This window comes from Bombus huntii, chromosome 1 (genome assembly GCF_024542735.1).
Source record: "Bombus huntii isolate Logan2020A chromosome 1, iyBomHunt1.1, whole genome shotgun sequence".
Classification (NCBI taxonomy): Eukaryota; Metazoa; Arthropoda; class Insecta; order Hymenoptera; family Apidae; genus Bombus; species Bombus huntii.
Genome location: NC_066238.1, coordinates 1,596,136 through 1,617,843, shown reverse-complemented (window position 1 = coordinate 1,617,843; position 21,708 = coordinate 1,596,136). Strand labels below are relative to the sequence as shown.

Below are 21,708 nucleotides of genomic sequence, written 5' to 3'. Positions count from 1 at the left end.
CGATGTCTTTTGTGGCCTGGCCAAACATGGAATAATCGTATTACTTTTACTGTTTAATACTGCGTTATTTTGTTTGTTAAACGACCAATAACATTATCAGTCGCTTTGAGGAATCGTTGCGTAAAAAAAGATTGATATTCTATAGGAGATCTGGTTATCTTTGATCTTCTAAAATAATTTTCGATATATGAATTTATATTTATGTAATTTGGTCAAAGTTTTGTTCGTCATGTTTGAAATTGATTCGATATCGATTAAAAGTAGACTATAGCTTAACAGCTAAAATAGCTTTAAATTATTCCTTTTTCTTCGATAGAAACACCTATTTTTATTTTAACTAATAATTTCATTTTGTTTATTTTTCTAAGTTCGTCTATCGAAACATACAAAAATATAAAGTAAAAAATGACATCAGGAGTTATTTTACCGATTATGAGAGTCCAGTAGCGAAATTCGAAATAATTAAGACGACGCAACATATGCGTCACTTTTCGCAGTAATCAGAGACGCGTCTCTGCGATTACGCGCATGAATTTGTAATATTCGTGTTTGTGGCACTTACACGCCGTCGTTTTGATGCTTGGAATTCTAATTAAAGAAATTTGCAAATTTCCTGCATACGACGTGAAAGTGGAGCATCGAGGAATTTTGCATTTATGAAATGCATACGCGTGTAGCTACTGAAACTAATTGAAGCATAATTGCGAGTGTCCCTTGATCGGTTTTCCTTTTTGCATATTTTATGCGATCTATCGGGGGACACGTACGGTTTCGTTCACGTTAAAGAAGGTTTTATGCAGTATGGTTTCTGTCGTGGATAATCGAAATTACGGCCATTAAGGTAATTTGCCATAAGCTCCATGAAATTTTATTACCCGCTGACAGAAATAATAAAACGATGACCCGTACGATCCGTAAAATATTTTAATAGGCGCCATTAAAGTCATAATTCGAACTAACGAAGCAAATTTTATTTAGTTCCATGTATCGCCATATTTAGATCCCACGCCTACGCACAAACAATAAACGATAAATATTAGAAATATCATCGAACCAACGACATTATATTTTTTTCTTTGTTCTTAATAAATTGTTTATTCGTTCCAATAAATTTTTTGCACGTGCATTTATACGATGAAAAAAAGAAGGTTCAGTAACGTTAGCTGTGCATCAAATCGTAACGAAAGAATTTCTGAGAGTTTCACAGTCGAAGAAACTCGTAAAAATATCTTGAAACTTGTTTTCCTTGAAATTGTTCCGGTTACAGCCGTAGCGGATGGGTCACGCACTTTTGTGAAATTCAATTCCCGAAAAAGATTTAGGCTGTCGTTTTAACTCGTAAGTATTTGTCACTCTGCATGCTGGTGAAATCCCATAAACGTTCCGTAAACGGGTTCCATCGAGACTTGGCGCCACTGCGAACGCATCTCTGACTACGTTCTCTTTTAAGTCCAACGAGAAATTCTTCTCGACCTTAAATCGCGTTTCGCTGGCGCGAGGAGAAAGCTATGAATGGTAATTCATGGCAGTTCGCGGGGAAATGCGTTATGAGTACAGCCTGTTGGTATTTTCAGGATATTTCTGGGTATCGTAAAAATATAATTTTACGTAGATATAGAAGATATTATTTTAATTTATTGTACGATTATATGTCCTTAATAAAAATTATATTAGATTTTTAACATCGAATAGATTGGGGACATGATCGACTTGGCTCGACGAAATTATTACGAAGGCAAAGGAAATATAAATATCTGGACATTGTAGGTTGCGTAATCAAGTAAAAGTAGCGGAGTAAACTTCTATATTTTAATAAGTATATACCTCGGTTGACTTATCTATTTATGATTATCATACGAAAATAAACAGGCTTCAAACAAAATTATGCAAACGTATTGAATTTGTAATACGTCCAACCTGCACTAATGCGTCTTAGAACGTTTCTGTACGAAGATGCCTCACGTAGTTGTTTTGCCACAGAGGATTAACACTGCACGACGCACATAATGTAATAAACAAACACTGGACGAAGCAATTTCGCTGCTACGCGCAACCTACAACCTGCGACAAGTTCAAACCTTTCGATATCCCCCTCGACCAGTATAAATAGACGACCATGTCCTCCAGACACAGTTAGTCGCGCCAGTCAATATCAGTCAGTCAGTCAGTCAGTCAGTCAGTCGGGCGAATAGGTATAACGAATCTGTCTAACGAGTCAGCATGACAATCAGTATCAGTACCGCAGTATCGCGCAATCTTATAACGAGTATCATCAAGCGAGCAACGCTTGCGATTAACTTTGTATTCTACATTTCATAATATCTGTAAATATAGTTAATCGAATTAACTCGTCTCCTTATTACTTTAACCAACACCACCGTCCACCACGAGTCTAACCATACATAACAACGAATATTAGCTCTTTTTCTATTTATTTTACTTATATTTAAATAAATTACGTTTATTTTAACGATACATAATAATGTTGAGTGTAGATAGATGTTTCAGCTATTTCCAATATCATACGAGGTAACGCAGTTGTTGCTACAGTTGCGAGATTTGTGTAGTTCGACGTAGGAGATTTCCGACACGTGGTGTACGATATAAATGCTTGCAGGCTCGTGTAATCCGATGTAGATAACTTCAGTTCTATCTAGACTGCTCAAAATCCGATAACCGCGTGGAAACCCAAGAAACCCTCAAACCTCAAGATCGTACTATTCCCAGAGATATCTGGGGTCATCAGGATCGCAAAGATCCTCGGAATCTTCCAGGCCTCCTGACATTGGCCAAATTCTTGAGATCATCTAGAATCCACTAGACGTCCAAGATAGTTGGATTCCAAAGACATTCGTAGCCTCTGAGATATCCCGAGGTCTTAAAATTTTCCAGACCCGTGGGATGTACTAAATATTTCATTGTTCTCGCAGCCTTAAGCATTTGATTCTGAGGCACTTCTGAGATTCAAGGTGGATTAAATATTTGATTCTTTAATTGCATCAACTTCTGATATTAAATACCAGACATTACAGTCTCGATTGTTTCTTAATTTGAGTCTTGATTTTGCTTCTGGTACTAAAAGAATTGAAAAAGGATTTCTCAATATTGGTAACTCGTATCGATACGAACTCGCGCAAGTAGTCTTAGATTTTAAATTATTATACACGTTTAAATGCTTATAAATTTCACTTAATCGTGCCGCGTATTTTTAGTATTGCTAACGGGTGCAAAGTATTGGGGATTAATCGCAAAAGATTAATTAAATATTATATCGAACGCGATTCACAGTCATTATCGTGAAACCGTAGGATTTAACGGTCGGCTGCGACGAATCTCAAATTTGATTTAAAAAAACATTTAAATTTCGATGTTTCTCGCTATCGGATTTATTGATATTCTACGCGAACGTTGCACGAGCGCGGCGATTTGCATAACGAACCACCTAGCACGCGGCACAGAAAATTCGAACGATTCTCGAGATAAGTATGAAAAGAGCATTATCGAGTAAGCATTTGCGATCGAGCGAAATCCCTTGGATACGCAACTAGATTCCAGGTTCGGCTGGTTTTTATCGACTGACAAAAGAATCGGGATCGCCGATCGGCCAAACGACTCACGCTGTCGCGGCATCGCGAATTACGTTTTTCCGTAATTTATGCGCATACAGAGTAAATGAATCGGTCCTGGAAACAGCAACATCTGCCGCGCGCCACGCAGCTTTGTGTACAGCGCTTAATTGGTAATTAGCTGGCGTATTTAACGTGAGCAGCGGCGAACAATTGGTCCCCCCGTATTCTCTTTCCAAATTCGTTTAACAAACGAATCGCAATTGCAATGATTACCAAGCGTTCCCAGCGAACGAACGGTGCGCCGTGATTGCGATTTTATTGGTCCATCCTGCACGCGTCGATTAAGCTTTTTGTTCGAATAAAAATTACCCGCCGCCCGCCGACTGTCCCTTTTACTTTCTATTTCTATCGCTTTTCCTACCGTTCGTCTACGTTCCAGTCCGACTGGAAATTCCGCGATTCTATCGCCATCCTCGTAAACATCGAATTTACGCGAACGTCAACGGAAATCGATGATTCGACATTCTTGGTTGATTAAATCGTTCCACGATATTCAGTCGTAATCCGGGGAAAATTGCCGAAGTAATTGTCCAGGGTGTTTGTGTCGCAAAATTTTAATACGAACGAACGGAACACTGTTTTAAACCTTTGCGCTCCTATATCGAGCGTGGTTCGACGTCGCCGCTTTTCGTACATAGGAATGTAATAATTTATATTGTCGCGAGTTTCTGACGATTACGGTATGGAACGTTAAAGTGTACACGCATCGCGACAGAAAATCAAGAAGACGATCCTCAACGATATTGTCACGTAAAATTAATGCTACAAAAAGGAGTAGCTGAGCTATAACTCAAGTTGACTGTGCTTTTATAATTTTCTAAGCTTTTATTCACGAACATGATTAAGTACGATATTACAATGAAGTAGCGAAGTTAAAATAGTTGTTCAAATCACGGCCAAAACTGTACACAAGACTAGTCTCATGGTCGAATGCTCGCAGTTTTATATGTCGTCGAGTTTGTTGGAGTTAAAGGGCGAGGAGAGGATCCTGAGTGCCCTACGTGATGGGGAAAGTTTGGTGTTGGGCCATGTGCAAAGGTAAGGTCAAAGTCTAAAGGTTCATCGTCATGTAGTGTGGAATGGCGTGGATTCGAGTATGGTCGCTGTCACGATATCCGCGATATCGATTAAATATTGAGGAGCTCACGTGTCTTGAACTCAACGAACTCCCTTGTATCGCGCATTGTACATATACCGTGATCATTGTAAATAAATAATAATAATTTCGATATAACATAGTATATACTATATAAATATCTTATTCTATTCCATTTTGTTGGTAAAATACCGATATAGCGAAACATTACACGATCGTATTGTTCTGGCGGCAGTGACTGCTGAAATCAACGCGCTCCGTAGTAAGACGAAGGTTGGAAAGTACCGCTGATCGCAAAGAGTTAAAATAATAAAGTAGCATTATTCTCAACAGTATGATTTTCATTCTGAGTAAAGAATAGTGTTTGCATGCTACTTACATTACGGTAATTCGAGCAATAAATTCCAGTTTGAAGTTTAAGACGACAAGCTCGAGTGCTTTATATTCCGGTAAAAGTCAAAGAGGAATCGCGATCATAGCTACGCGAATTAAGGTGAAACGGGGAACAGCAGCGATCACAAATCAAATGGCCTTCGGAAAGAATCGATACAGTCGAGGCACTGGAGTAATTATGTTGCAAAATTGGCCAGCTCGGTACACGCGATCCCGTGACTGATTCGGATACGATTCCAGGTCAGATTGGATCCGTTCTGCTGTTTATGGTAGTCCCGACTCCACCACCCGATCCGAATCTATTTAGAGATATGATTTACGTTACGCCACCACGAACACGCCGCTGTCCTCTCTACCTGCCTTGTTCTCGTTCGAACGAGAGAAAAAAAAAAAAAAAAAAGAAGGGCCGATCCAGCATTGTCTGGCCAACGCATCGCGGTGCATTGTATGCAAATACCGAGCGACGCACCGATATCTCGGTTTCCCCTCCCATTACGTATCCTCTGTCATGTTCCACTTCTTTCACGTTGATCGTGCAATTAGAGTCGCGTGAAAAACACGGAGATGGTGTCCGATGACTTACTCGTCGTGAAATGTGCTTCATTTGTCCGTTTCCGTTTGTCCGTTTACACGGGAAAAATGTGGTACGTACGATGTTTCTGATTTTCCAACTCTCGTGATATTTCGTCAAACTCGTTACTTGGTAGCTGAAAGGATGTATGTTTTAATGTAACATAGTTGAAAGGAGGAACAATCTGCTCGATAGAAAAATATAAGTCTTCGGTCGATAGACGATAAATTTATGGAAATACTTGATAATTTAGTAATAGTTTATTGCTTGACAGAGCAATGGTATTTTAAAATTGCTCTTGTACGAACAACGAAATAACGTGATCTATCGTGTCTGCTCTATGGTCTTCAATTATACGATACATTACGCTGTGTCGCTTTTGTAGTCATTTCGTGTATTATGTTCGTTTCGAAGCCTCGATTTTCATCAGGAGACTTGTTTTCGATCGTACGATTGCCACGGACGAATTTCGTCTACGCTGACTTTACTTCCCTTTGTACATATTTCATGGTATGGAAACAGCGATTCTTGGAAATTATTGATTCTTAACTTTTTAAAACTAGCTAGTGGACCGTGAAAGTAAAAAATTCAAAAATAATTAAGCGTATCTCGGTGAAATAATATTTGCCAGTAACGTTCGTTAAAATTACATAAAACGAAGAGAACCTTATCCTACTTAAATATCGTAGAATGAGACTGGTATTAAAACGAAGTTCCTATTGCGCTTTACGATTAAAAAGAGGCGATATGTCTTTTACTGCATAAACTTTATAGATCGATCGAGTCGTAGAGAAACGGAGCCCGCAGAATGAAATTGATTTCACCGATTCATTCGGTCGGAACGGACGATGATTTCGGCCCGAAGCTCGTAATTTATTATCGTTCGCCTCGAAGACAGAATGGACATTGTTCGTTCCGTATCGCGGTGTATTCGGAGTAAAGGCCGACGGTTTAAATGAAAGTTTCGCGAACTCCGCCCCGTCGATTTGCGATGCGAGCAATAAACGAAACGAGGTCGCCGGCGATCATTGTACAGAGAAAAGTTTAACCTAGGAAATATCTGCGAATAAGAATGAAAAGCATCGACCAACGGAACTTTAGATAATTGCTGGGAGAATTGAAGAAAAGTTTCGCCTGGTGGAAATAGTAATCGCGATTCTCGTAGTCGCGATTTTCCCTCGCCTTCCAGCATCGTTTCTTTTTGCCAAACGACTGGCTTCATCAAACGTCAGTTTCCAGGGCAGTGACACGTTTCACAGAGGATCGATTTTCAGATACTCGCAAGAATTAATTGGAAGAATGAATTATTTTTTAGGACGGTGGTATTTTATTATTTTATCTAATAAAACTATTCCGCTTAATATAAACAGAATGTCACGATCCGCAAACCGGTTCAACCTTCTCGAAATGGTAAACGATATACCTAAAATATACAGAGTGGTTGGTAACTGGTGGTACAAGCGGAAAGGGGGTGATTCTACGCGAAAAAAGAAGTCGAAAATATAGAATAAAAATTTGTCGTTCGAGGCTTTGTATTCGAGAAATTCGACTTTGAATTTTCGCTCGGTACACGTGCACTTTATCGCATCTCGTTATAACGGATCTCACTGTAGATCGTTGTCTCGATTGACGTTATTTTTTTAATTTTTTAATTTTAAATTTTTAAAATTTTATCGTGGAAAAAAGGCCTGTGGCGGCACTCGATAGCACACCACCACTCGACACTAACTAGAGTCGGACGACGACAGCGCAGTGGTTAGCGCCTTAGGTTACGAACGTTCGGAACCCGGGTTCTCGAATCCCGGCGACCGGAGTCCGATTTTTCATCCACGATACAAAAATGAGAAGAAAAGCGGTCGTACCCAGCAGCGACATCTATAGCCTAAGCACTCATGATACTACATTTGTGTAATATCAAAAGGGGGGGGGGGGTATATGCTTGGTCTATCATATATTTAAGTTCGAGTTTCCTCGGGATAGTACAAGTTGTAAATTTAAAGTATAAACTAAGAATCGTAAGAGCGCTGGGAAAGAGAGAAAGTGAGAGAGTGTGTAAGTAAGAGTGTATGCCTTGGTGACGTCAAAGCTAAATGAGTAGGAGTGGGAGAAGGGTGCGAGGGGCGAGAGTCGGCATTTTTTGACCTGGCAAGACAGACGTTGAGAGCCGAGTGTTAGAATAAGACGTACGAAGATATTGTAGTCAGTTCTTGCATTGGGTATTGCTTGTTAAAATGAAACTAAACTTCGCTTCAAATGGAACATCCTTTCTTGTCCTTACTCTAGACTATTTAGGTACTACATTTGTGTATTTATCGTAATTGTATATTTAAGCGAAACGTCGTTTTGTATAATCGTTTTAGACAACGTTCAATTATTTGACTTCGTCACATTTTTAAAGCTTAATACGATTTGTATATCCGCGGTATGTGTCGCATTAAGCGCTGGACTCGCATAGTTGGGCAATTTTGAGAAAGACAAGGAGAGACTTTGCAAGAAAACTGACACGCCAGGAGGTAAAAATGGTAACTGGAATTTGTCGCGGTTGTCAACAAGCGTGCACAACTTTATGAAGATCGTCCTACCGTTGTTGACCATCGCAAAAACCTTGAATCGTTTGGCAAAGACAAATGGCAAAGTGATCGTAACGGCGCGGTTCCCAAATTTCTTGTTACATTTCCTGACTTTCTTGAACGTGACAGTTTACGTCCAAGAAAAATGATCGCTAGAGCTACGTGTAATCGCGTTTGATGTACTACATAAAAAGTTATAAGGACGTAATATCGCGGCTTAAGTTTTTTCGTCGCTACAGATTTTCTTCGTGACAACTTAAGAATCGACGCAGTTTCGTTTGAAAGTTAACAAATAATAAGATATCCGGTTGGTTAATTCCAGACATCGTTGCACGAGGACTCGATAGACGTCAGATTTCGCGTCGAAGAAAAGAACGAGATTCGGATCTTTGGACAGAGATCGAAACTTGTTCCAGATCGTTGGACAATGACTCGGTGACTATCGAAAATCGTAAGTTATCATATTTGGTGACCTTAGTGACTCTGATCTTTATCTTTTCTTGGCTCCTATGTTAGTATTAAGGAACCTGTGCATAAAGGTTCTTGGATGGCTCAATAACATTTCACGTTTTTGATTCAAAGTACTGTACACTGTGGCCGAAAGCGATCAAAGCGAAGCTCTGCATTCTCAGCGGTCGAAGCCCCAAGATCTTGTAACGATGAAAGTTTTCGTGATGATTCCAAGCTCGCGCGACAGCAGGGTTGTCTGACTTTCGAGATCCCATACTACTAGAATCCGTAGAAATCTCCACTACTTTTGAAATGTTTTTATAAATTCTTCGTAATCTTGTAACTTCGAAGTAGTCTAGATTTCTTCCAAGCAGTGTGATTTATATTGGTATATTAAAAATTTTGAATTAGAATTTTATACGATTTTCACCAATTTTTTAAGTACTTGAAGATTAGATTTTTATTCGCAAACACGCGGCAAGAAATGCGAAATCTCGAATTAGCTGGCTGTGTGTGCGTTCGATGTTTTTTGGTTGATGATAAAAAGACCCTAAGAGTATTGGAGTGTATAGCCCTTTATCGCCGAGAAATTAATAAGTTCCTCTTACATCCTTCTTCGTGAATTCTTTTAATATTATCATTATGTTTCTTCTACTTTCTATATTTCTATATTTTCTATATTTTATATTCTATATTTTCTGTAATTATATATTCTATAAATTATATATTCTATATTTTCTATAATTTATTTTCATCAATTTTCGATTATTAATATGCGTATTTGTACAATTCTACCAGCGGAAATAGTAAACGCAGTCATTTGAAACGTAAGAAGTTACTGCAGCACGAATGCAATTTCTCGATTAATTTCTCAAAAACAAAGGTCCATGCACTCAAATCCTTTTGGAGTTGTTCTATCGTCAGCCTAAAGCGTCGAACGCGCATACAACCAACTCGTTCGAGATTTAGCAGTTTTTGCCATCTCCTTGTCACTTGCAATTTCTTCTGACGATACACATACTACGTTGGTATTTTCATTTCATATTCTTTGGCTCGAATAGATATGTTAATAACGCAGCAATAATTGTATGTTGCACGAAGAAGATTATATAGATCTGATTATGCTTATGTTCTTCAGCGATGAGAATAAAAATCTATTTGAAACGAAAGGCAATATTATCTTTATGATAAATCATTTCTCTTTGTTCGACTCTGTGAATAATTAATTTTCGAATCGATTCCGTCAGACCGGACTAGAACCATTTGCGCGAGTGTTCTCATCGCAGAGCGCCTGATGTAATTATGTTTTACGTTCGCCTTTGTATCGAGCGTTTGAAGTTCGTACAAAGCTATTTCCCGTAACGAAAAATGTTCAGCTGTAATTTGATGCAGAAAGTTGAAAAATTAATTCGCATATTGCTGTCAGAGAAAGTCGATTGTTCGCGAGGAATTATAAAGAGAATTAAAGTACTACGTTTTAATCAAATAAGAATTATGGATAACACGACAAGGTGTTACAGATATATTAGCTTTATGTATGTGAAACCTTCTTCAAAATTTCAATTTTATGCGATACGATATCAGATGAAAGTAAAAAAGCAGGTATTCCTTAGAACTCACGTATCGCATATTCAATATTAAAGAAATTTATAGAAATAAATGTCAAAATGTTATTAGCGTTACGAATAATTAGAATATCCCTGTGACTTCTCCATGTAAATTTAAAATTGATATAAGAACCGCGAAAGGCACTGCAAACATGAATTTCATATTTATCTTCTATTTTACCCAGACAACCGCTTAACGCATAAATTATTCTAACAGAAGCAATAAATGAAGAAACGCTAATATTACTTCGTTCCAAGAATTCTTTAATCGTAGATTTGACCCTTCTTATATATTTTAAATAATAAAACTATACAGTTAGTCGCCTGAAGAGTACGACAAATCACGCGGAAATTACTTTGACGTTTAATATATTTCGAAAGAACTACGCGCAATTAAAATTTCATTTGAAAAAGAAACAACGTTTCATACGTACCAACCCAACACACATTATCGTCTAAAATACATGTCGTTGCAATAAAGGGATTTAATTGAATCCAGTGAGCGATCGAGAAAGGGCGGGCTTTTCGAATGTTCGATCGAATCACGTCGACGAATCTCTGTTCAGTCTTTTCGCTACAGTCTTTCGCAGTCTTGTCGATCTGGTTAATAGCGTGTGAAATCTCGTATAAATACGGTAGAAGAGCAGAACTGTCCGCGACATTTTGCAATCTTGAAACGGCCGGTCGTTAAATGGGAATGATCCCAGTTACATGACCGAGCTCAGCTGCGGGGCGAAGAAACTACGGCGATTCGATCCTCTAGTACCCGAAACCTCTTTTCCTCTTATCGAGGATTTCTGATAAAAACGTTTCCAACTGCCTCGCAATAGAACGCGCTGTCGAATTGTTGAAAATCTGGACAACAAAGGAGTTAAGCTCTATCGTTCTGGCTAGATCAAAGGAAATCCTTGAGAACCTTTGTAACTATTGTAAATGAAATAAAAGAAGTCATTTGGTGGAATAGCGTAGCGCAAGTACTACAATTTGTTGGAGAAGTAATTTCGTCGTTTGTTGTTTTGAATTCGGTGAAACTTCGATTTCACGCGATATTCACGTGGAAAATATTAATATGCCAAGACAGGCCAGAAGTAACAACGACTCTGTAGAAGCGGAGAATGAGTCGAAAATCGATATACCTGATATAATAGTAGTTGTAAGACTAATGACGGTGAAAAATGTATTACTTTACGAAGGTCACTTTAAATTCTACTTTGTTCAGTTTCGATGAACCGTAAGACGCTAAAACGTAGTTCTTTTCTTGTTTTGTATTCTCATTACTCCTCTTAACGAAACTTTAAGGTCCTTAAAAAATACTTTTCCGGGTATAGAAACTGTACAAGTTTGATCAAAAGGAACTAGAACGTCCTATGTATAATTCTGTTTCAATCTTCATAAAATTCTGAAACCCACTATCCGGGCAACTGGTTCGATCCAGCGTTAAACCTTCGGTATTAACATCGTTACAAAGTTTCCCTTTGCTAGTTTACCGTTTCGTAGTCTGATCGAAATCTGGAGAATGGCTCGCCGTCAAATCGACAGAATCCTCTCCGCCGTTTCCAATTCCAGCAATAAAAAGTCGTTCCGTTTTGTTGCCTCTCGCCGTTTTCGTACAAGTTCCCTTGGCCGCGTCTTTTTCGATTCGAGATCCTTCCGAGGATGCTTCACCGCTGCTTCCAATTACCACGGGAAAAAAGCTGCCAATTAGGGAACGTGATTCGCGTTTCACACTCGAATGACCTCGCCGGGATCGCCGTATTTACGCAAAATCGTTGGATCTGGATGGAAGAAGGGACGATTGTTGGAAGCAATGATTTACAGCGTGAATTTAATTGCTCTGTCGATGGAATCGAGAGAATGCAAGATACTTCTCGGCCGGAAACGAAGGAACGCTTCGTCGATTCAAGTGTGTACACTTCACGGCATTAAGAGCAAGCGCTTGCACGTAACGAGCGATTGATAGCAGTAATTGATCGATTCATCTATCGATCCGCTATTTTTTCGTTTCAAGAGTATATCAAAATTTACTTCTGTGTTTGACGACTGTTATAATTCAATCGTATTTTATATTTAGGAATATTGATACGTTTTAAAGTTGTAATACGTATTGCGGCAATGGGAATTATCGGTGATCTTTTTGTCAGCGATTGAGATTTGATTGAGGATGATTGAGCTCCGAGTGAAATTACGGTACAAAAGACGATTGCGCGAGCATCCAAGGAGACGTGATTGCACGTTTCCTTCGTTAGAATGCGTAGCGTGAGGCTGAGTTAGTTCTTGAATGGTAGTTATCGAATTCTATTCTTTCGTGATGTATTGTGCTGTGTTATGTCACGTCGCACGTTTACCGCATTATATTAGTTTAGAAGTATTTTAATATATCTAATTACAGTTTGAAGTAAATTGACACTGGATCTGTGGAATATTAACGTCGTAAAATACTCGTAAAAATGTTTAAACATAAACAATATTTATTTGATATTTCTATAATTTGACACGAAACAGACAGATAACTAACTCTGTTTCACTTATTTCCTGACTATCGCGATTTCTGAAAAGAAGAAAAGAAATTTGAGAAAACGATATCGATCACACTTATTGTTATTGAACTTTGCAATTTTTCAAGTATCGCCTCAAGAATGTTTAAACAAAAACGATATTTATTTGATATTTCTATAATTTGACGCGAAACAGACAGATAACTAACTCTGTTTCAATTATTTCCTGACTATCGCGATTTCTGAAAAGAAGAAAATAAATTTAAGAAGAAACAGACAGATAACTAACTCTGTTTTAATTATTTCCTGACTATCGCGATTTCTGAAAAGAAGAAAATAAATTTAAGAAGAAACAGACAGATAACTAACTCTGTTTCAATTATTTCCTGAATATTGCAATTTCTGAAAAGAAGAAAATAAATTTGAGAAGACGGTATCGATGACGCTCATTGTTATTAAACTTTGCAATTTCTCAAGTATCGCCTCAAGAATGTTTAAACATAGACGATATTTATTTGATATTTCTATAATTTGACACGAAACAGACAGATAACTAACTCTGTTTCAATTATTTCCTGACTATCGCGATTTCTAAAAAGAAGAGAAGAAATTTGAGAAGACGATATCGATCACACTTATTGTTATTGAACTTTGCAATTTTTCAAGTATCGCCTCGTACCAAACGTACCAAAGCTCCTAATGTTACCGCAGTAAAGAGTCGCGAGATGGAGCTGGTGCAAATTTCGCGAATTCGGCTCGTCAGAAGAAGGGGACTCGTTCTCGTGATCTTCTTATTGTCAGTAACAATTCCTTCGACGACGTTGATCTAAGGACGAGACGATATCTCCTGGGACGGTGTTCCTCCGCGAGTAAGCTTTGTCGAAGCTCGGGTTATTTGCCTGGTCTTCCATCGTATCGTCGAACGAGTATAGAAGAAGAAGAAGAAGAATAAGAAGATGTAGAAGAGGAGACAACAGAGAGGGCAAGCTTGAAAGGAAGTCGAATTTCATTATGGAAGCAAGAGACGCGTGTTCTCTATATTGGCCGAAGCCAAGAAGCTAGAAGAGGAAAACGAACAAAGGAGAGAAATTTGACGGTGGAAAGGGAAAACGCGCGAGGTAGAACGAGACGAATACAACGAGTTGTAGAGAAACTGAAAAAGTTGCGTACGCCGGATTTCATCGAGTAGGAGAAACGAGAATGTTATCCATGCAGGGTGTCGCAAAATATGTAGAGGATATTTTTATGGTGTTAGTCGTAGATATCGAAACACTGAAAGAGGTTTCTGCGCAAAAATATCGTCCGAGGCTCATATCGCAACTTACGAACAATTTCATTTTACGCTCGAAATACTTTACGAAATATACCGATGTCGATGAGTCAGTTGACGAATCTCTCTGCGTATATCATTCGTACTTTGTGTTTCTCGCTCTGAGATCCGCGAACCGAACAAAATAAGAGAGTAGCATTTTGACTGTACATGTATTTCGAGCAGTGCTGCGAATATTATTTACGGAAAGCAGAAATACACGCATTGAAGTATTTCCTTAACGAAAGATATACGAACGAGATTCACTTGATTAAATGGATTTTATATAAAAGTATCAATACTTGTATCCTTCTAAGATATGCTTGAAGAAACTGTTATCACTCAACGTAATATCTATATAGTTTCGTTCCTTCGCGTTGCAATGAAAAACACGAAGTCTTTATCGATGCTAGTACACTTCCAACGTGATATAAAATTGTTCCACTTGAAAAGTAAGCCTCGGGTGACCATAGAAACATATTCTCTACGTGTTTTGTGACTCTGTATACGAAATTCGGGAAGAAAATGGAATCAGAAAGAAACGAAGAACGGAAGAAACGAAGGACGTTTGCAAAAGAGTGAAAGCGGATGGATCGAGGACAAAAACGGTGGGTGCAGGGACGAAGACGAGAAGAAATTCTCTACCAGTCCTCTTTCCTTTTTTATCCCCTGCACCCTTTTCGTTCGCGAGGGAAAAGCAAGGGACAGGGTTCTGCGAAGAAAGGAAGATCGGAAAATTGCCAAAAATGTTCGACGATGAACCGATGGAATAATACACGAACGAGCACACACGGGAAACGCAATTTTTGGCAGAATACGTATTAACCGCGATTATATCTCGATGAAACGATTCTCGATTTGATCTAACAGTGCGTAGAAATCGTGGGAGCCATCGTCTGGCTTGTGTTTCCTCGATGGATCTTCTTTTCTGCGAAGAATGGGAGAGACAGACGCGCAATTTCAGATCGGGCGACTGCCAAGAGAACTTACGACTTGGGAAGATATCGCTCATGGCTGGTCGACGGGCGAAAATTTTTCGCTGTCGTCCCGAATCTTTTGATGCGCGACGTGGTAATTAATTATTTCCTTTCGTGCAACGAATTTGTGATAATAAAAAATACCTTAATAGATAATGTGTGTGTGTGGGAATTAAAGAACGCGCTCTTTCTGTGTCCACAGCCGTAATAAATATCCGTAGCGACGAAACTATAAATCACTTAGATTCGAGCATTATTTTCGATATATTAAATAGAATGTTTTACCGCAGAAGGAATCGTAATAGAAATTTATATACTTAATTTAGTATCCAAGGATACATATATGTACGAAACAAATTCCATTGAGAAAAATTAAGAGTTCATTCTACTGTACACCTATGAAAACATAACTTTTCTTCCCTTTGCACTTGCTAAAAGAATACAGTTTCACCCGTATATCTGAGAAAATTTAAACAGACTTACATCTGTTTGAAAATATCAGGTATCAAGTTGTCTGAAAAGCTCCTGTTTTCGCTATTCGCTATCATTCATATCGTTAATAATTAAGCGTACCTGCTAGTAATTAGTCGCGACATTTATCAATAAACAGATGATTTTGGTAATCACGAAGAGAATCGGACCGTGTCGCGTTAGGAAGCATAACGTCGATATTATTCACGAGTCACGACCACGTGACAAACGAATCGACTAGCAATTAATTGATTACCTTTGTTACGTCGGATGACACTCTACCTAAACCAAGCCACACACCGCGGGCCAGACGGAAACCAGATGTCCGCTCATCCTTACTGCGTACCCTCAATAGTCTTAAGGACCCGTCATTGCTAGCTGAGGTCCTTCAGACCGAACAAATATCTTTGTTTCTAAATCATTTTCCAAAGATTCTTCCCTACTACGGCTTGACACGGGAAAGTTAGTTTTTCTCACGTACGATGCTTTCCACTAGCAACTTCCTATGGAGGGCGGCTAAGACCCTTCCTAGTCCACCAACTCTCGTTTATCCAATCAGAAGCAATGTATACTGCCCTCACTTTCCTGACCAGAAATGTCATGAACAAATCCGATGGTTCCGTGCGCTAGACACACCCATCGCTGGCTTTCCTTCGACACAGCATCGTCACTGAGCTTTACTTATTATACAACGCTAGAAAAGTCAACATGTCAGTAAGGGGTTAGTCTACTACAACAAAACTCTATAGTGTGCCATTGCATCGCGTCTCTATACGCTAATTCATTGTCGACGATATATATCATAAGCAACGGTGTAACTTAAGTGGGAAAAATATCAATTTTATAACCCTGTGAATCACAGTGTTATACCCTCTCAACCACCCCCATTATCTTAACGGAAATCAGGGGATCGATCAACTCGTGGTGTCGATTATTATAATCGCAACGGGAATTTACGACTCCCGTTGACGTGTTTCCTCGCGATTGGTCGAAAATACAACCTTAATCGTAAAAATATATCTTATCGCTCTGTTTTTTTATCGTAATAATTAACGTTGCGGTGTTACAACGTCTACTTTCTTACAATAAACTTAATAAATTTCCTTGTTTGAACGTAATAAAGAATAGAAATAACTACAGTATATCCCTGCGCTGCATTACTCCCCTACAAAAGACGCAGATATTAGGTACAAGAATACAAACTGCTGGCCGGTATTACCGTACAATGCGAACGCAATACTCTTCAAGAAAAGAGTCGTAGGAGGGGAGTTATTCTTCGAATGCATTCGTAAATGGGCTTCTGGAGAATCTCAGGAGCATCCTGAAGGCGAAGAGTGCGCGCAAAGTGCAAGACAATTCTCTGTCATCAAGGAAACCCGATTCTCCTCGTAGACCAGTAAGTGCTTCTGATCGTGAGACAGAACGAGAGAAAAAAAGAAGAAGAAGAAGAAAAAGAAGCAAGGGAGCAAGGGAAAGATGGAGAAGACAGGGAAGGGCGGTACATACGCATGAATGGGCGAAAACTCATTCTTATTTCCGGCGCGGTTCATTGTGCATTGTTCGTAAAATGGAAATGGAGCCGGCGATAATTTGCGTTTGAACGAGTCCCCCTTTACCTCTTTATCCTTCTCTTGCCCTTTTCATCCCCTACATTTTGGACTTTCTCGCTGGTCTGACCAGCCAAATTAACGAGAAGCGTTCGCGATTACGTGTATTGGCCTCATAAAATAAAATAAAATATATTTGTATATTAAAAGTTTGGAATTAAAGGTGTCTACGACAGCAACGTCGTAGGTTTTTGCTTAAATCGTTGAATTCTATGTACTATGTTGTCCGAAAAGTTTCTTTCGTTTCATGAGGTGATAATAGACGAACAACAATTTCTGTTTTATATTATTTTATCGAATTAGGTATGATCCATTTCGTTATATTTCTATTGTCACGTTCGTGCATAATTCAATAAACTAATATAAAACGAAAAACATTGTGCGTCTATTATTTCCTTATAAAACGAAAGAAACTTTTCTGACAAGTTAATACTACGTGATGGCTCTAAACTGTCGGCTCTTGGCACGTAGAATATTCATTGGTTTTTACGCTAAAAAATTTTCATAACGAACAGGTCGAGCTATTTTTTATTCAGATAACGTATAATGACTCTTTCGTGCTCGACGTTGCATATATACGCGACGAAGTTATCAATTAACCAAAAGACAGATGTATCTCTTTTCTGTAAAGTTGGCCTGCTGTGCATTGTGTCTTTTATACATAAACATACGAAAATGCTTTTCGATTATAAATAATCAGGAAAAATTTCCCTACGGTCGAAAAGATGTTCGCGCGTGAAAGACTCGATAGAATTGCGTAACGAACGAGCTAATTAAAACAGTTGACGACAAAATACTATTTCCTAGAGGAAAAGAATTAACGAGAAGATACGTTTCGATCTGATACCTTTTTTAACTTCACAGGTGGAAAAAGCAGCATCGCGACACTGTGCGAAACGTGACACGCATATGTATGTATCGTACTATTAATGGAGAAACTCGTTAAATGGTAGAAGCAGTACAACGAAACACGCAGTTACAGTTATTAAGCGTTTCGTGACAGCGTCGTTTACTTTAGTTACTCAGGCGCGTAATTTTCCAGCTGTTTAACAGTATCAAACAACAATTTTCCGAGTAACTTAATCTTCAGTGTTCTCGCGTCCATTAAGAAGTTTCTTCATCGCCTATTAAAATATGTCAATCGCGTTATTATCGCGATCGAAATTATCGTGATATTAATTACAATCTTTCCAGGCGATGATTAATATGCACATTGTTTTATTAGATTATATTGTACCACGTTAAAGCGACTAAGTATCCAGGTATTTTGACGTTAATTGCACGAATGTCACTACGAAAATCTCGATTCCTTCAATAAATAAATTATCGAAGACATAATCGCGTCTCTAAAAGATCCATTTAATTATTAATTAACTCGATACCTTAAAAGAGTATCCTGTTCTGTTCCTAAAAATCATGAGAAATTTATCCTGTTGAAATTTTCTAAATTAATCATCGAACGCCAAAGAACAATAGATCACACGTTTTTAGCTCTATAATTTAAACGCATGAATTATTTTTCCCGAAACGAATAAGTCAAATATAAGTTTCGAGTCTTGCGACTAAAATATATCGTACGGTGCCAGATGATCCGAAACGGCTGTGTAAGCGCCGTCAGGCACAAACGCAAAATCGACGATGAACGGACGCGTTGCTTTTGACATCCGACCCATCGTCCAGTAACATTCGTCACATCGTCTCAAATATGCGCTGACACGTCGTCACAACATATTGAAATAGACTTCCACGCAAAGGACGGGGAGGGTCGCTAAAACGACAGGTTGATTCTGCAGATGGTAGATTTCGTTGTTTGTCTATTATCAAATAATTCGCATTTCGAACTGCAGCTGCATCTGTGCGCGGCGGTGAAAATAGCCCGATCATGGACATAGTACGATGCATTGTGTATCGACTCAATGATGCGCATTGGAAACACTATCGATCGTCACGGACGATAATATGTATATGAATTTACGTTTGTAATTACAACTGATTGCGTTCTGCTGAAATACTAACACCTCGAAACGTGTCTGTTTTAGCGAATTTCCCGTTTAATCCCTTGACATTACTCAGAGCGCGAGAGAAATTTTGCGCAGATTCGAAATTCACGCTTTGCAATTTTATTAAAGCAGGGAAGAACCACGAGTCTGTTTCTTCGTTCGTATGCATAAGACTAGGTTGCGAAGCTGTGCAAAATTTTTAAATCTTGCGCTCTATCTACGATTCATCTTGTTTTATCGGAAGCAAAATGTAAGGGAGAAAAATGTGCGGAAGCAGAAGAAGGAAGAAAGAAAGGGAGGAAAAGTAAGACAAGGTAAAGAGGAATTGAGAAAGAAATGAGAGAGAATGGAAAGGAAGGAAAATCAAGGAAAACAAGGAACGGAGGGAAAAAAGATAGCGAAGAGGAACGAGTACCCACCTTTATTTCTGTTGATTTCAGGGTTCAAGCAGAAAAGAGCCGATGCTTGCCTTGAAACTCTCCTGCGTACAATCTCTATATTCCACCTCCTCTTAATTTCACCATAAATCTATACCTCACCAAACATTTTCACAAATGTCTGGTTATTAAACTATTGAAATTTTGAATGATCAAGTTAACTATAGCTATCGTAGATATTAATTAAACTTAATTATACTACGGCGATAGTATCTGCATCGTATAGACGATGCATACGAAATCTGCTTCCTAAAATAAACGCGTAATAAAGCTTATCGATAAGAGGCAGCTGTTACGTTAAATTAATTAGATTAAATATAATATGTTTATAGCGCAGGAGCAGACGTAAACTTACACCGTGTACATTTCTGCGCGAGTACTCTTTTCAGACACTGTACTCGCATACCTTGAATATGGCTAGACGAGACTGGTTTCTAACAGCGGGACATTAATGGAACGATCGTTGCGTTACAGGCTAACGTTACATCTCCGAGATCGGAGTTCGATGAGGCGACCTTTTTCGTTCGCCACCATAATTCAGACTGGTAATTTATGGAAATGGGCCTTGAAGTGTCGATAACATCGAACGGCGACTATGAAGTAGGATTTACGAAGAAACTAATTGAACCGTAGGATTAAATTGATTTAAGCGAAGAGCGCGTGGGTACGAAATATGCTTGATTCCATCGTCCTAAGTATGCCTGACGAAAGAATAAGAAAAGAAAAGAATTTCTTGTTTATATATCAGATTTAATCGATATTTGGTATAACCGCTTCCGTCGCTAATAACGTCGCAATTGACGACACGATTATCGATTTTATTATTTACATATTATATTACGTTATATATTATAATATGTTACATTACATTACATATTACATATTATATTTCCTTGTTATTTCGAATAACTTAAAACGCGATTCAACAGTGATTCAACAGAAAAAGCGATACGAGAAGAAATCCATTTTCGTAACTTATACTTGTTTCATTCGATTCGATTTATTTCGTCAATTTTTCGTTCGGAGAAAAGGAACGCTGTGGACTTTCGACATTTGTCGATTAGAAGTTCCGTTATACGCGACGATACCTGGAAAAATGAAGTTCGCAATTAGGAGAAAGTTGATAAATACTCGAGTGGTCAGTGACTCGTCGTCGTTCCACTTATAACATCTTCATATCACATTTCTCTGAACTGGCGTTGTTAAACACTCGACACCGATCTTCAAACGCGTAATAACGAGCGTGTAGACGCAACGGGAATTCCAAGCCATTATCGTTGAAATAAAAAGTTTCGTACGAAAGCAGCGTCAAACGAGACGCGTCCAATTTCTTGCTGAGCAATTATTCCGCGAAAAAGAGATAGTGTTTGCTTGTTTCGCGATGTCATCCGTTTCATTCGTTTATCTTCCGTTCAACGAAAAGAAGTTGCACAACAGATCGAGCGTGACTGCAAAAATTCGGCGAGCTGTTTCCCGATTTCTTACGTGTCGAAAACACTAACGAGCCTGGACCGTGCAGAAACGAATTGGGGTCTTAATTACATAATATTTTGCTGCAAACTATGGTGCAGTGCATTTTTCCGTTATTAAGTAAATTTAACAAAACCTTAAATAACAGAATTACCAACACATTGTGCAACATTACACCGTATCTTCTAGCGATTGTTCGATTAAAGATTCGTCCGTTGCTTCAACATTATTCGTATTCCATTTTAGAAATATATTCTTCATTTTATTACAACTTTTGCCAGAAATTTGACCTTTTAACGGAAGATCATCGTCATAGCGTTATCGAAGATATAAAATACCAACGATATACTTTGTCCAAGTAAAATTAACTACGCAAGGCAACCTCACGCGTGCACATATACACGAATCAAAACTGCCATCGTCGTTCGTTTCAACAAGACTGCTTTCCTAACTCTTCTTTCTTAAAAATCTAATCATCGTAGATAGTCAGCTTCCAGGTAACGTTCATCCGCCAAAGAGCTACGTCAAATTAATTCGTCAATAGCTGTCTAGTTGTCCGAAACGACGACAAACTCTCTATCGTACAACCACAAGAGCGACATCCGTCAGTTATTCACAATTTACCG

At 38.6% G+C, this 21,708-nt stretch overlaps 1 protein-coding gene across 15 annotated transcripts in view; it reads left to right on the top strand.

Annotated features, from left to right (window-relative positions):
* LOC126872294 (C-type lectin 37Db-like) overlaps positions 1-21,708 on the top strand; it is a 166,690-nt gene that overhangs the window by 61,091 nt on the left and 83,891 nt on the right. For 11 of the 15 annotated variants that reach the window (XM_050632127.1, XM_050632137.1, XM_050632112.1 and 8 more), the window contains one exon: positions 8,582-8,710. The exons of the other annotated variants lie outside the window; for them this stretch is intronic. In XM_050632127.1, coding sequence (XP_050488084.1) covers positions 8,582-8,710 — 129 coding nt within the window. The remainder of the gene's footprint in view (positions 1-8,581; positions 8,711-21,708) is intronic. 15 annotated transcript variants of the gene reach the window in all.